We start from the raw sequence: 17,483 nt of genomic DNA, 5'->3' as shown, positions 1-17,483 counted from the left end.
AACCAAATAGGAACCTTTTCATAATGTTCCCTAATTGACATCAAAATACCTTATTATAATGTTATACTGCGACCAACTGGGACCTGTGCTGAACGTACTGTTACCTAGGATAATGTAATTTCCCTAGAACATTCTTAGAATGTCAGTGGGATAACGTCTCGCTGAAACCCTTAAAACGACCTAATGATGACGTTGCCGAATGTCCTTAGAATGTCCCCTGTTTGCTGGGTGTGCTCAAAGGTAAATACCAAATAGATGTCAATAAAATGTATTCTGTACAATTAAAATTGTCTGTTCATTCTCCACACTGTCTTTATTGCCAACTTGTTCATCTAACCTGGATGTTCTTTTCCCTAGACACCAGAAAGTGATTTCCAGCAACCGTTTTCCGATTCAAGTCACGGCCATTGAACATTTTGTCACTACACATTGAGGTAGATGGAAACTCATCAAAGTGTATAAGGGCAAACTTAGCACAAGGCAACACCTCACAAAGTCTACCGACTAGATATCAGGTTGGGATGTCTGCATACACTATACACGGTCAGACTTTCCTGACCATGTTAAGTGTATGCAGTCAGATCTCCATGTACCAAAGCAAAGCTCCAATGCTAAGTAAAGCAGCACCTAACACAGTGACACAAAGCAACACATATATACATGGGCACCAGCCCATTGGAGAAAACAGCATTTCCTCTGAATCAAGAGCAAGCAAGCTGTACTCTGTGATAAGGTTTGGAGTTATGGAGAGGGGAGAGGTGGGGGAGGAGGTATTGTACCTCATCCTTTGAAGTGCACACACATGGCAAGCAACTCATATTTCCTCACAACACAGCATGACACAAGAAGCAAAAACTATACATACACAATCTGTATGTTAAATGTGTAAATCTGTATGGTACATCTAAATGGTAGTTGACATTCACAGACAATATATGGATGAACAAGGTTAGAACATGATTCCTTGTGGATTATGGCAAAGATGTGTAGAAATGGGGTGTATAGACATTACAAACACAGGTCATTGGTCTATATCTAGCCAGACAGGAGAGTAGCTAACTGGTATGATGTTCCATTCAGGGAGCGCACCGGTGACAAGCAGTGAGGGTGGAGCATAAGCAGGTTGCACAACAGTTGTATGGAGGATGTTTGGGTGAGTAAATGCAGACTCAATTTGGAAAGGAAGGGAGGGGGTTGACATAATGTGTCAAGTTTTTGGATGTTTTGCTCAGAGACATACTAGAGCTTATCTTGACTCATCCCTATTGTAACGCAATAATTACAATATATGCGTTCCTTGTAGTAAGTCAGACCTAAATATTTGAAAATAAAGTTCAGACATTTGAAAATTTGGCATGATAACTGAATAGCTTAATTTACGGTCTTGCTTTACAGTTATAGTGAACATTTTTTGCATATGGCACTTATAAAAAAGTACAAAATAATGTTCTTGCCACGAGAAAAGAAACATGACAATCATAAAGAGATCGTGGTAGATGCAAATAACCAAATTTTTGTCAGATATTTGTGTTTAAGCCATGTCTATATCTGTTTTTCTACCAAACGTATAACGGAAAAATAGATACATATTCAAATCAGCCGAAAAGATTAATACATCCATGAGCAAAACTACAAGACAACTTTGGGTCAAACAAATGTCAGGGATTTTTAAATAAACAAACAATGACAATAATAAGAGGGACGATAACCATACATACTTATGGCACCAATCTACATTAGTCTCAATGGAATCAATGACAGCCAGCTACACTTTTGAGGGCCAGACATGCAAACAAATGCATTAAGATGAGGAAAGAGAGAAAATAAAAATACAAACAGAAGAAGTAGGAGGGAACAACCAAAGTAATGTCTGTAAAATAACAGAAGAAAGAAATCTGTCTATCGAGCAATAATCACCTTCACTGGGGATGACAAGTATGTACGGCGTGGTATTTTGTCCCCTACCTATTACCACTAAGAACAAGGTTTATAATTCCCGGTCAGCATGCATGAGAGAAAAAAGAAACAAAGAAAATGTTTCTAAAAAAGTCGCCTTCATCGTTTCAATTTCACATTTAGCACAGTAGTAGGAAAAAAATCAAGTACTATTGCTAAAACACCTTGAAGAAAACTATGGGCAGTATGATTATACAGTATATATAGATGGTTGAATATATTAATTTCAACAAGCTTCTGATAGCTTCCATTAAAGGAAAAAGGCCAAGTAGTAGAAGTGCTTCTAATAGCATCTTCGGCTCTAAAAATCTACTTCAGAGGAATATTTTAGAGGTTTGATTCTCAGTGCATGTGAATGGGACATTGGAATGCAAACATTGGTATTAACCGTTGATTCTGACTGGAAGAAGGATAAAAGGAGATGGAGTAAAAAATGGAAAAGAACACAAAATATGTTTGAACTTAGTGGCAGTTTCGATCCAAAATTGGACCTCAACTTTTATGATGTCCGTATTAGGACAGCCTCAATCTCAGCAACATTTCCTTGGTGTTAGCGAACAAGAAGCTCAAGAATCCCATGTTAACAATTATTATTATTCGATTCTATAAAGTATAAAACTATAAAATCCATTCATATTGAAATAATCAAGCCATGTATTTGTACTTGAACAGATGAAGGGTCACAAGGTTTAAAATGCATGTATTTTCCAAAGCAGACACACAATCAGTGTGTCTACAAGTATAGAGAAAAGAAAGGAAAGAGCCCACTGATGAGGATAAATGTTTGACACAGACAAAAGAAAACAGGAAAATTGACAACTAAATAAGAAGATTATCGTCAATGCACACTTGTATGTATGTCTAAAAAAATAAGCAGCAACTTAAAAAGAAAATGGGAGGAAATCAAACATAATAATTAAATGGTGAAATGCGTGAACCCGTTTTTAGTTTTTGTCACCATCCATTACATTAATGGAGGTTGTCCTAAGATACTACTGATCCTTAATGTGTTCTTTTATAAAGATGGTTCGGAGAAAAGAAAAGAAGTGGAATGGAGAGAAAAAGAAAAGCTGCACAGAATCTTGGACTGTATAGACCGAAACCATGCAGGTTCAACACTGAAAAGATTGTGGGGCTTGTGGTCATGTATGCCTTTAAAATAGGGAAAGTCTACCTCTATGCAGGTGTACATATACCACTCTCAATACAATTTGCATTCATTGGGCCGAGTCGTTGTTAAACATGTATATCTCTGATTTCATTGCATCAAGTAATTTACTTCCTACGCATGGAAAATATAAGAAGAGTTCTCATACCTTTAGTAGCCAGTCTCACACAGTTGATTTTGGTTTCCTGAGAAGACAGAGACAGACATAGTTGTTCAATTATATTGTCCCAACACAGTGATGTCCATCACTCTTGTCACGTTCCACTGGACTTGGGGCTGAAATACAACAAGACGGCACAAGAGAAGAATGGGAATGGGGAAAGGGTTCAGAAATACAGACATTTCAGTCATAGTACTGTGTACACTTAAAAACTGCTGACCCCTAAAGCAGTAAAGGCATTTGTGCTCCAAATGGCATCCACAAGATCAGTTGATGGTCTCAATCTTTTTGGGTTACCATACCCCGTAAGTACCCCCTCATGTGTATTTTACCAGTAGTCCTACTGTATGTTCTTATAGCACCATTATAGCATTTGATTAAATAAAGCTATTTCTCTCCATCAACTTTAAACTCAGATTTCACATGAAGTTAGGAAAAACCTAGCCCTATATATAGGGTGGATGGCTTTACGTCCCAGACTTCGTGTGGAGAAAAGCTATTAGCGAAACGCTAAACCAACCACTGAAACGACATCTATCTTTGAGAGAAATAATTGTCATATCTGTGTGTGTGCTGCACTCAGGGCTGGCTGTCAGTCTTTTATTAGCGAAAGGGTCCGTAAAAGGATCTATACAGAGCCAACATGGTAGCTCAGGGCCTGTCACACAGCCACACAGATGCTGCAATCGTTCATCACCCTCTCTGCTTCTCTTGCTCCGTCCCTTTCTCTCTTTACCTCCCCTTATCTCAATATCCCTGCATCCCTTTATTTCCAGTCCTCAGCCATCTCTAAAATAGGTCCCCAAATGGACCTCAGAGTGAGGAGATTAGTTACCACGGCAACAATAATCTTAGTAAATAATTTTTCACTGCAAATGGTCATGTTAAATAAACTTTGAGGAAACCATCCCAGCATACAGGGACCTCCTGAGGACATTCGGCGACGTTCCCATTAGGTCCCTTGAGAGTTTTGGCATGACGTTATCCCTCTGACGTTCCGAGAACGTCCAATAATGGTCCCAAGGGAACGTTCTCTAGGGAACCTTTGTCTAGTTCCCTGTAAGTTCCCAGGACGTCACTGAGGATCATGTCAGGACCTTTTTAGGACGTTCCAGGACTTTCATTTGACTAGTTCACAGGACGTCATGTGATGGTCACTCTGGGAACATTCTCAAGGGGATCTTGGAAGTTTTTGTCTAGTTCCCGGTTTGTCCCGGGGACGTCACGTGATGGTCTCAAAGAAACGTTCTCCCCAAGGCACGTGGTCCATCAAGGCCCTGATTGGTGAACCAATGATCAATTCACAGCTCTTGTCTTTTGGTAATGGTACAATGGTTGCTCCACTAAAAGTTTTGCGATTATGCTGCGGTACTTTGTGGTTTAGTACGGTACCCTGCGTCAACACTTCAATGCTTCAGATCAGCACAGAGGGCGTTAAGAGCACTGATTATGCTTTTGGGTCCTACTGTGTCTCTAACTGACAATGAGTAGGCGGCATAAACCTAAATAGAATCTGATAATTGTGCACAACTTCAGTATTACTTACTAAAACTGTTGCTACACTAAGGTTTTTAGTATTTCATTTTGTTAGGATTATTTTGCTCTTAGTGTAGTAGTGTAGCCCGCTCCAGACCGGTCACGTTGTACAGCGCCTGAGTTGCCCAATGTTCTGTTACTGCATAGCGGTGCAAGCTGTGTTGCTACAGATGCTGGTTCAATACCCGTGCCCCCCTCAACTGGGCAACCCATGAGATGACTGTAGGTTTTTGGTTTCTTGCTCTCTAAAAACAGAAATAAATCATTCTAAATAACAAACTGGCTTTATTTACAAATTAGTAACAATGTCTCACCCCATGTTCAAGAATGGCTTTTTTTACGTTATTTGAAAACAAAATAATCGCCAAAATATTGTTATTTTTTAAACAAAGAGATTATTACTATTATTAATTTAGAATTATATAAAAGCCCCTTGGATATTCTCACAGATATATTATTGACCCTGTTATTAGCAGGACAGTATTTATTGGTCATATAGGTCATGGCTCCCGAGTGGCGCACATTGGGATTGCTTTGCAGTTCACCAGCTGTATCCACGGATATCACACAAGGTTCAAGGCACGAGGGCAGGGGGCACAGGATGGGTCGCAGAGCCGTGCACAGAAGATGGACCTAGCCCATGGGAAAGGGAGGAGGAGGAAGGGGGCAGCACTTTAAGGGGCATTGCATTAATAATGGTGGTGACTAGGGAAACGTTCCCACTGTTCTTAGTGCCAGTCTGCACATTCAAACTAAAACAATGTAACTAATAATGGCCTCTTTATGCTTTGTTAATAAAATAATAATAAAAATACTCTTTTAAATTGACAATGTTTATTTAGTTATGGATTCATGATGAATTACTATGGGAATAAATATCACTGAATTACAGAAATATTGGAACAAAGTTGTCTAATGAAAGTAAACAAATGGTTGCTTACTGGAAAATACTCTTTCAAACACCGGTTTCAAACAATGGTTACGTTGTACAGCGCTATTATGGCTATTAGCAGGTAGTTGGACAATGGGCTTGCCTAGAAGGAGGGTAGGGGGAGAATTCTATCGTCAAATGTATTTCTAAGTTAGGTTGGCTGTATCATAACCGGCCCGTGGTTGGTTGCAATTTCAGTTTAATCCACCAGGAAAGACAAAACAAATAATACCCCAAAAAGTATTATTATGCATTACATCCGACCGTGGTTGGGAGTTCCAAAGGGTGGGGCACAATTGGCCCAGTGTTTTTCTCTCCCTTGAAAAACAGAAATACATGTTTTGCCCTTTACAAATATTATTTTGGCCTTTATTCAGATTACAATCGCTCACTTCTCGTTATATATTATCAAGTTGATGGCACAGTCATATAGCGGCACCTACACAAAGCTGAGTGACTCACTCATTCATGGCTTTGGATCAAAATAAAAAAGTACCAACATTCTTTCTGATAGTCTTTAATAAATAAATGTTTTGGTTATCCTGACCTGGACACCATATACAGTATTATAATAGCCCATTATGTGCTATCAGCAGAACAATATACCTTTACCAACACCTCTCTGTATTTTGATACAGGGCCTCCCCAGTGGCACAGCTGTCACGGCAATGCAAAATGCGTTGCTACAGATACCCATGCCGGCCGCCACCGGGAGACCAATGAGGCGGCTTTTGGTTTTCATTTAGAATACTCCAATATGTAGTTATTGGCGGAGAATCACATCATATTTTTCGTTATACTGTAGGATACCGTAGGCAGCATGAGTCTCACTAGTGTTGAGTAATGTGCTGTTAAAAGTGGTGGAGGTCTTATTTATTTAAAGTGCATATTGAAGTTAGAAGCAATAGGATTTGAAGCAATAGCCTACAATTATTTTAGCACCGTTCCGCACTGCTCTGAGTCAAGCATGGGGACTGGTCTTGATAAATCAATGAGATTTTTTATTTTGACTGAATATCCGTTTGGGTATTGGTTAGACTACAATTATGGTGTAGAAATGTTATGCTCTTAGTATAACCTTTATTTAACTAGGCAAGTCAGTTAAGAACAAATTCTTATTTACAAGGACAGCCTACTCCTTCCTCCCCATCGGGGAATTGAACCCTGTACTCCCAACTGTCATGTTGTACAGCACCATATTTTCCTACAGGTTTTTTTTTTTTGTGGAATAGATACACCATAATATTTATCAAATGAATTATGCAACATTTCTTAAAATCAGTCCCATATACTATGTACTACAAAAAAAGGTTTTAAATTCTCTAGTACAGCCACTATTGAAGGCTATCAAATGCTTCTCAAAGATGCCCTTTGGTGGTCAAACTAGCACTAACTAGCATGGTACCAGAGGTTGGCACTTAAATAACATGCCGTAGAATTCTGCGCACCAAGTAAGCTGTGCTGCAGTAGGCTGCAACTTTTAAAGCACGCACCACTGTAGGGACACCCACACAAACAAACAGAGCTTTTAACAATGTTTTCAACTTACATATTTGACACAATTTGCAGTGGTGTAAAATACTTAAGTAAACATAATTTAAAGTACAACTTAAGTCATTTTTTGGTTATCTGTACTTCACTGTACTATTTATATTTTTGACTACTTTTACTTCACTATATTCCTAAATAATATAATGTACTTTTTGCTCCATAGATTAACTGATAATTAATGCAGATTTAGTGCAGATGGCACTATTTTGTTAAGTGCAAATATGTATTATAGGTAATGAATGTGTAGTGGACTTCTGAAATTCTGCAGACTTTGTGGCACAGCAGAAAGAACAGAATACCCAAAATCCAAAGGTTGTACATTCAAATACCAGGTGGGGTCATGTTGAAAAATGTGTACTAAGTGATCATGTCAAATATCATTGTCATTGTTTAGAGATTTTTACACTATTTTAGCTGAACAGTGTACCACTTACCTTAAAACGCCGATGCCACTTTACTTATAATGGTTTGGGACCTGGGACAATCAGGGGATCATGACGCAACGTCCAAATAACTTCCTAAATAAGTCCTTGGGGGAGTCCCTGGGACAAACTGGGAACTAGACAAAACCTCCAGGGTATAATGACACTGACTGAGTATCCCAGGACAAGACACACCCAACATCAGACTGTCAATCATAACAATAACACTACTGAACTAACTTTTCCAAAGTTCATTTTCAATTTTTTACCAGTTTTTCTAATTTTCTTGCTCTGCAAAGAAAGCTCAACAGCGTCTTAAATAAACGAGCAGACAGACAGAAGAGACAGAAGAGAGGGGAGGTGACCAGTGCAAGGCTATATACCAGTGCAAGGCTATATATATACTCCAAGCTTCATCAGGCAAGCTGACAAGGCTTAAATAACAGGAGTACATCACTTAAACAAAGTGACAGCTGAGCTTTGCCTTTTGCCCCTCTAGTCCAATAAGGCAGTGACAAACTGTCAAGCACTTTTTAGGATGATTCCGGGCTAGCAGAGGAGGAGGAAAAAATATGTCACTCCAGGCAGTACAATCCATTATTTGACCGATTCACTGAGTTTGAGTGACAAGCCTTTGCTGGATTAGGGCAAATTATTAAACCAAATATGACAGGCATTAGACAATTTGCTTTTTCAAATAATCACATTGATTTAAAAAAAATCCTCTGTGAGTATTACATCTCATTTTCACATTTTATCAGTCAGCTAAGGCTATGTGGAGTTGGAGGATTTATAAAAATATGTGTGAATTGAAAATACTTTGTTATCCTTCATACTAACATATTTTACATGCATGGATAACCAACTGGGGTCATTGTAAAACTATTGGAAAAAGCAACAATCATAGCAAAATATCTCATTAATTCTCATCAAAACATCATAAGACATTTAAACAATGTTATCTGAAAAAATAAGACTTATTTTAGCAAAATAATAGTTAATTACAGTTAAATAAAAATGTATGTCAAACCTACAAATCCCTTTGAAAACATTTATTCTAGTGTCAATTGACTACAAAGTGTACAATATGATAATTTTGGTACCTCAGTGCATCACAACGAGTAAATTAAGGTTGGGTTTGGATTACAAATATGTCAACTATCCATGCCACCTTTTGCCCAAACACAGTATAAAGGCCAAGCTCCACATGCAAATCATCCTCTTTGAGACCGAGTGAACAGCCTTTTACGGATGTTCCATTAATTAGCATTTTCAGTATCGTTTTAGTAGTGGCATAGTATTTACTAGATTTGAGTTAGATTATTATTGGAGTTAGTGTAGTAGTAGTAGTAGCAGTAGCAGTAGAATTAGTAGTAGATGGCAGTGTTAGCGTGACCATGTCTTCAGTTCAAAAATGCATATCCTTTGCAAGGACCTGTTAGAGATAGGGGGCAGTATTTCCCCTTTGGATGAATTGTGTGCCCATAGTGAACTGCATCAAAATCTGTCCTAAATTGCTAATATATGCATATTATCATTAATATTGGATAGAAAACACTCTGAAGTTTCTAAAACCGTTTGAATTATGTCTGTGAGTATAACAGAACTCACAGGGCAGGCAATCTTCCAAACTAGTTTTGAAATCCTGAAAGTTGGGGCAACTTTGATGCCCCCTCCCTTCCCAACAAGTTATGGATCTGGAAACACTTCCTATGTCTTCCACTAGATGTCCTCATTCAGTAGAAAGTGTAATAGAGCATTTGCTGTGAACTTTGACCTAATGGGAAGGAAAGTACTAAGTGTCGCAAAAGATTTCCATGTGCTTGAAGGCGCGTATGCGTTCGAGTGCTTCGTCTGTTCCAATCAGCCCCAGATGAACATGAATGGCCCAGTTGGAATGCTATTCGATCTGTATGATCATAACATCCTGAAGATTGATTCTGCACTTAGTTTGACCAGTTTCGTCAACCTGTAATATGTAATTTTGAAGTTTTGATGCAAAGTTATCCTGGACCAGAAGTAATTTTTTGGGCATTTGAGCTGAAAGTGGTAGCAAATGCTGCTACTTGGACACTAGAATTTAACATTATGAAACAAAACTATTTATTGTTGAACTGGGACTCCTTGCGCTACATTCTGATGGAAGATCATCAAAGGTAAGGGAATATTTATGTTGTAATTTTGTATTTCTGTTGACTCCAACATAGCGGAGAAATATTGTTACGTCTGAGCGCCGTCTCAGATTATTGCAATATTAGGCTTTTTCCGTAACGTTAAAAAAAAATGTGACACAGCGGTTGCATTAAGAACCATGTATCTTTAGTCAAAGTTTATGATGAGTATTTCTGTTATCTGGCGTAGCTTTCTATAATTCCTCCGGACATTTTGGAGAATTTTCTGAACCGATATTTATGGATATAAAATGCATATTATCGAACAAAACATAAATGTACTGTGTAACGTCATATGACTGTCATCTGATGAAGATTTTCAAGAGGTTAGTAAATCTTTTGTTGGACAAAATGGCTACGTTTTTTCTTTGTTTTGGTGGTGGTCTAACATAAATATATGCTGTGTTTTCGCCGTAAAACATTTTTAAAATCTGACACGCTAGGTAGATGAACAAGGTGTTTATCTTTCATTTGAGGTATTGGACTTGTTAATGTGTGGAGGTTAAATATTTCTAAGAATATTTTTGCATTCCCTGCGTCACCGTTTCAGCTGAACGAGGGGGGGGGGGGGGACCCCTCGCCTCAACAGGTTTTAAGCAATAGGTGATTGGAATTTTTCAGTCCCTGAGTCTGCACAAGTATTGCTAGCTTTGTTAGCTGTCTCCCAACTTCAACCTTGTGAAGATGTGCTCCATACTGCCAATGCAGTTCCCACAGTCTTGCTAGATGGTCAGATCGCATCCGACGCTACCACTTCTGCAGGCTGACAACGATCATACCCGCAACCAGTGGTTGTGAGTATAGCTAGAGACTGCTGGTTATGTATCTGGGTATGTATATTTTGAAAGCTAATCATTATCACTATAATTCTAGCGAAGCAGGCTAGCTGAAGTTAGCTAGCTACCTAGTTTAACGTTAGTTGGCTACCTCAATGCATCTTAGATTTGGCTTGAAAACACAGTAAGATTTCAAAATGAGGCAAATAATAAGTAGGAAAACCTTTTGTCATACGCTTCCAAGCCATAAGACTGCTGAACAACTAATCAAAATGCCACCCTGACTATTTACATTGACCCCCCCTTGTTTTTACACTGCTGCTACTCGCTATTTATTATCTATGCAAAGTCACTTTACCCCTACCTACGGTACATGTACATATTACCTCGACTAACCTGTACCTCTGCACATTGACTCGGTACCAGTACCCCCTGTATATAGCCTCGTTATCGTTTGGATATTTTATTGTTATTTTATTTTATTTAGTAAATATTTTCTGAACTCTACTTCTTGAACTGCATTTTTGGTTACGTGGTGGTAAGTGTAACAGTTGTTAAAGTACCCTGTGAATTTCACCAGGTTCATATATTTATATGTCATGTTGATTTGTTATTATGCATTCCTACATCCTGGGAGTAGGGGATTGTGTACTTACGTTTTGCCCTGCGTGCTTGTGCTCAAATCATTTTGATGCGCTATGAGAGGTAGGCACATCATCTTCAGAAAAGTTTGATTCTTTTAAGCACAAAGTCATACACACTGTGTTTTGTTCATGAATAATGTTGTATATTTAGAGGTTACTCATAAGTGGATGGTATTGTTATTAAGATGCACTTGTAATTGTACTTTTTAGGATGATATCAACATTCTGAATTCAACATGTGGTTATTAGCTAGCTAAGGTATTAGCAGGCTATTGTATGTGTGAACGATGGCTAGCTCCTCGAATGATCCCAGTCCCTCCTATTGTGCATCTGTTGTAGAAAGAGGCGACGATTCGTGGAACATATGTGCTCTACAAATGCTTGATTTCCTTTTAGATGCAGGTATGTGGTTTTATCTATGTAAAATATGTTATGTATAATAAGGAGAGGTGGCACCAATTTCTGTATTCAAAAATCATTTTGATGCATTATGAGAGAAAGAGGCGACGATTCACAGAACATATGTGCACTACAAATGTTTTTATTTCCCTTTGGATGCAGATGCAGGATGCAGAGAGTGAATTCTGATTAATTAAAACTACCTGATCTCCAAAGTCCACGTCTATAGTCTCAATCAACCACACACAACACAGAGTTATAGCGGTGCAGTATAACACCGGTTAAATAAGCATTTCACGGCAAGTTTGTTGTATTCGGCGCATGTGACAAATACAATTTGATTTGATTTGTGGCCATACCACCCTGAACTTAGATGGGAGAATGCCTGGGAATACCAAAATCAAATCAAATCAAATTGTATTGGTTGCATACACATATTTAACAGATGTTATTGTGGGTCTAGTGAAAAGCTTGTGTTCCTAGCTCCAACAGTGCAGTAATATCTAACAATGCACAGAAATCCAAAAAGTAAATGAATGGAATTAAGAAATATAGAAATATTAGGACAATCAATGTCGAAGTCCGGAGTATAATATATTGCCTTGATGACAGCTTTGCACACTCTTGTCATTGTAAAGACTGTCCTGTGAGGATCCAGATGGGTCAGATCAGATCCTCTCTCACCCACAGAGGGGGTTGTGTTTGACAGTTCAAACCTTTCAGCTATCTCCCTCTCCAAATTCACACAGGAATGTGCCTTTGTTTCACAGACATTCTCCTGCTGAAACTCTAACACGTTCTAAAGCGAATACTGTAACCATTTTTTCTAACGTAGTACGTGAGGAATGGTTAGAGCCGATCTAAAGAATAATAATGTCATTTTGGTTGTTATTTTGTTACGTCATTATAAATGTTATAAAGGAAATACTAACTTGAAAAATATATATACTACATGTACGACATCTCCATCCTCTACGTTGTGTATGAAATATGAAAAATGATGAAAGTGTTTTTGTTAAGAGAGGCATGTGATTTTAGATACTATAAGATACATTTGTTTCTATAACTTTGTACAAGTGAGAAGTCACTGCCCCCTGAGTGAGATCAGAGAGCGTGTCAGCCTCACGAACCACCCCTTTTGAATGAGCTATATAAAACTGTGTGTTAAGAATTAACATATGAGACAAGGAAGGCGTGTAGCTACAGGTCATGTGCAAAGTGGTTTGAATCATGAAATCTCAACACGAGGTAGAGACGAGAAGCTCACCTCCCGGACAATCACTGGTACGGCTGAATAGCTGTCCTTAGCAAAGTATCTAGAAAAGTGAATTGAAGTGGGACCATTCTACTACCCCGTTCTCCAACCCCTGTCTTTTCTTCACGTAAATGACAGGGATTTTATTATTTTTCATTTATTTTACCTTTATTTAACTAGGCAAAATAAGAACAAATTATTATTTTCAATGACGGCCTAGGAACAGTGGGTTTACTGCCTTGTACCGGGGCAGAATGACAGATTTTTACCTTGTCAGCTCGGGGATTCGATCTTGCAACCTTTCGATTACTAGTCCAATGCTCTAACCACTAGGCTAACTGCCACCGATTTGGACCACGTCTCGGAGAAACAGTATATCCTTTGCGTCGGATTCATTAAAGAAAAAATCTTCAAGTTCGAGGTGAATAATTGCTGTTCTGATATCTAGAAGCTCTTTTCGGGCATAAGAGACCGTAGCAGCAACATTATGTACAAAATAAGTAACAAACAGTGGCGATTTTAGCATGTAAATAAATCTTGGTGGAGCAAACAAAATAGAAAACATGCCAGCAAAGCCAATACACAACACTAAACAATTCATGAATTGCACTATAATGGTGATAAATGGTGCCCACAAACTGTACATACATAAAGCCTACAAAAAGCTATCCCAACAGCAAAGTCCCAACAGCAGTACCAACACCTTACCACTGCTATCTGGCTATCAGCGGTGCCTTGTCTGGCAGCGAAACAGTTCATTCAGCCTCATTTACTGCCTTTAAAAAAAACAACATAGCAGATATGGCTGACTTGATTTAACAAATGTGGTTTCTACTGTAAATTGAGATGTACAAACTATAGCATAAGGGGACGACGAGCGGATCATACAAGTACATACGTTTAGCATATCCTGGTCTTCCGCGCATAGCCTACAAGACACTGATGCTAACCTTTGTAACATCTACATTCTAAAAAGTCTAATAAATCCATTTAATATAGCCTACACTATCACAATAAACCAATGATTTATTTTTAGATAGGTTGTTGTATATTTCAGAAGAGCAGAATAGCATACTCTGAGTTGTCCTTATGTTAGACCCTGAAATGGTTATGCCATATGGTTGTGGGCTAAACTAGTTCATTTAGCAGACAAGTTTTGCTTAGAATTCTGTGGCATTATTTGTTATTATTTTATAGTATGAAGAATACCTTAAAATAGCTGAGCAGCGACACTCCCCATCCAACCTGACAGAGCTTGAGAGGATCTGCAGAAAAGAATGGTAGAAACTCCCCACATACAGGTGTGCCAAGCTTGTAGTGTAATACCCAAGAAGACTCTGAGGCCATAATCGTGCCAAAGGTGCTTCAGCAATGTACTGAGTAAAGGGTCTGAATACTTATGTAAATGTGATATTTCAGTATTTTATTTTCAATACATTTGAAAATCTACACACAATACCCCATAATGACAAAGTGAAAACATGTTTTTAGAAATGTTGGAAAATGTATTGAAAATGAAATGCATGTATTGACTCAGGGGTGAGAATACTTATGTAAATTAGATATTTCTGTATCTCATTTTCAATACATTTGCAAACTTTCTAAAAACCCATTGTTTTCTTTGTCATTATGGGGTATTGAGGGGAGGGGGGGGGCAATTTAACCCATTTTAGAATAAGGCTGTAACGTTTCAAAACAATTAGTAAAAAGTCAAGAGGTCTGAATACTTTCCGAATGCACTGTATATTTACAAAAAAATATATGGGGGATTAGGAATGATGCAGACAATTATGTTGATAGAATCTATCGGCAATATTAAAGCTGAAAAATAAATACAAATACATCAATAAAATTAGTATTTTTATGGTTAAATTCTTCCCCAAACTTGAAACTCAAACACAGCCTATGTATGCCAATTAGGCTCTACACCGATTGTAAAGTGGATGAGTGTGTTTCATTTTAAGAAGTTGTTTGGCCACTTTAGTTGTGATACAAACCTTATCAAAACATATAGGCCAATTGACTAGGCTACATGAGGTGTGCGACTATGATTTGAAACAGTAGCAAATAAAGGCATGCACTGTTTCTTACCTTACTGCATGCATATGCTAGCCTTCATTCACAAGAGATTTAAAAAAAAGTTTTATTAAATGTATTTATTTTTTCCTTTATTTAACTAGGCAAGCCAGTTAAGAACACATTCTTATTTACAATGACGGCCTACCCCGGCCAAACCCGGACGACGCTGGGCCAATGGTGTGCCACCCTGTGGGACACCCAATCACGTCTGGATTCAAACCAGGTACTGCATTGATGCCTCTTGTACTGAGATGCAGTGTCTTAGACCACTGCACCACTCGGGAGGCCCTGGCTATATAAGGTCCCACAGTTGACAGTGCAGGTCAGAACAAAAACAGTGCATTCGGAAAGTATTCAGACCCCTTGATTTTATTACATTACAGTCTTATTCTAAAATTGATTCAATTACATGTTTTCCTTATTAATCTACACACAATAGCACAAAATGACAAAGGAAAAACAGGATTCTTTACATAAGTATTCAGACCCTTTGCTATGAGACTCAAAATTGAGCTCAGGTGCATCCTGTTTCCATTGCTCATCCTTGAGATATTTCTACAACTTGATCTTCGTAAGTGTTTTGCTTCGGTAATTTCCACTGAGGAAGCTAACACTAGGGAGACTGCCTACTTTATGGAAGCAGGAGTTTTGATGCGTAAATGGGCAGCTCATGACTCTGTTAGTGACTGGAGTGAAGTGTGTCAAATGGTTGTTCCTACACCGTTCTGACAGCAGGTGCTCTCACTCGCCCATGACCAGGCGTGTTCCGGATATTTGGGGATCAAGAAGACTTATAACTGAGTCCTTCAACCTTTTTTCTGTCCAGGTTTGAAGTCTGACTTGGTTCAATTTTGTAAAACATGTCATGTATGTCAACTCACTGGGAAAGCGAATCAAACAGTTCCTCGTATACCTCTCTGCCCGATTCCTGCGGTGGGGGAACCATTTGAACGAGTGATAATCGATTGTGTAGGTCCGTTGCCAAAAACCAGGTCAGGTAACCAGTTCTTACTAACAATAATGTGCAGTGCTACTTGATATCTAGAGGCTATCCCTCTCCGTATTATAACAGCTAAGACTGTGGTGAAGGCACTAGTGAAGTTCTTCTCTACGTTTGGACTCCCTAAAGTAATCCAAACTGATCAGGGAACCAACTTTATGCCAAAACTGTTCTCAAATGTGTTAAAGATGCTGTGCATTTCTCATCAGGTCTCCATTCCGTATCATCCGGAGAGTCAACGGTCCCCCGAACGCTGGTATCAAACGCTAAAGGCAATGCTACACAAGTATGCATGGCTATCAGTACAGATTGGGATAAGGGGGTACCCTTTGTCCCATTTGCTATCAGGGAAACAATACAAAAGTCCTTAGGGTTCAGCCCTGCAGACCTTGTTTTTCCTTTCTCCTACACCCAGTAGCGCCCCAAAAAATGTGTTGTATTATGTCAGTAAGATGCGGGAGAGACTGAAGGCCGCATGTGCGTCAGCTCCAAAGTCTCTATCCTTGTTTCAAAAAAACGCATGAAGATACATTATGACAAAGAGCCTGTTGGCCGTTCTTGCACCAGGGGTACACATTTTAGTTTTGTTGCCAATCCCTGGCTCACCTCTGTCGGCACATTTGTCTGGGCCATATCTTGTGGAAAAGAAACTATGTGACACCAATTATGTGATTAAGACCCCAGATGGTAGGCGTTCTTTCCGTGTGTGTCATTTTACTGGCAAAACCCAGTAACAGCTCCTGGAGTTCCCTGTGCATTCTCGTTCCTAAGCCTGATGGTACGTGTACGGACTATCGTCCTGTAAATGCCATTACAAAGTCTGATTATCTTCCACTACATTGCTTAAATGACTGCATTGATAGAGTTGGCTCTGCTGCTTATGTAAGTAAGTTAGATTTGCAATAAGGTTATTGGCAGGTGCCTCTGACCTCTCGAGCTTCTGACATCTCGGCTATCGTTACACCTGATAACTTCATACAATACACTGTGATGCCCTTTGGAATGTGTAATGCACCCGCTACTTTTACAGCGCCTAGTTAATTTTGTGACTAGGGGGCAGTATTTTCATTTTTGGAAATATAACGTTCCCTTAGTAAACGGGATATTTTGTCAGGACAAGATGCTAGAATATGCATATAATTGACAGCTTAGGATAGAAAACACTCTAAAGTTTCCAAAACTGTAAAAATATTGTCTGTGAGTATAACAGAACTGATATTGCAAGCGAAAGCCTGAGAAAAATCCACGGAGCTATTTCGCCTACAAAAATAATATTTTTGAAAAAAAGGAACATTGGCTATCTAACTGGGAGTCTCTTGAGTGAAAACATCCGAAGCTCATCAAAGGTAAACAATTTAATTTGATTGCTTTTCTGAATTCCGTGACCAAGTTACCTGCTGCTAGCTGGACAAAATGCTATGCTAGGCTATCGATA

The 17,483-nt window shown here is 38.7% G+C and overlaps 1 protein-coding gene across 1 annotated transcript in view; it reads right to left on the bottom strand.

Annotated features, from left to right (window-relative positions):
* The window catches only part of LOC139413194 (receptor-type tyrosine-protein phosphatase T-like), a 497,128-nt gene that overhangs the window by 158,450 nt on the left and 321,195 nt on the right, over positions 1 to 17,483 (bottom strand). The window contains exons 13-14 of the mRNA XM_071160294.1: positions 3,273 to 3,309; positions 1,918 to 1,974 (exon numbers count right to left, since the gene is read on the bottom strand). Of these exons, the coding sequence (XP_071016395.1) occupies positions 1,918 to 1,974; positions 3,273 to 3,309 (94 nt within the window). The remainder of the gene's footprint in view (positions 1 to 1,917; positions 1,975 to 3,272; positions 3,310 to 17,483) is intronic.

Source organism: Oncorhynchus clarkii, chromosome 7, assembly GCF_045791955.1.
Source record: "Oncorhynchus clarkii lewisi isolate Uvic-CL-2024 chromosome 7, UVic_Ocla_1.0, whole genome shotgun sequence".
Lineage (NCBI taxonomy): Eukaryota > Metazoa > Chordata > Actinopteri > Salmoniformes > Salmonidae > Oncorhynchus > Oncorhynchus clarkii.
This window is presented reverse-complemented; position numbering and strand designations above follow the sequence as displayed.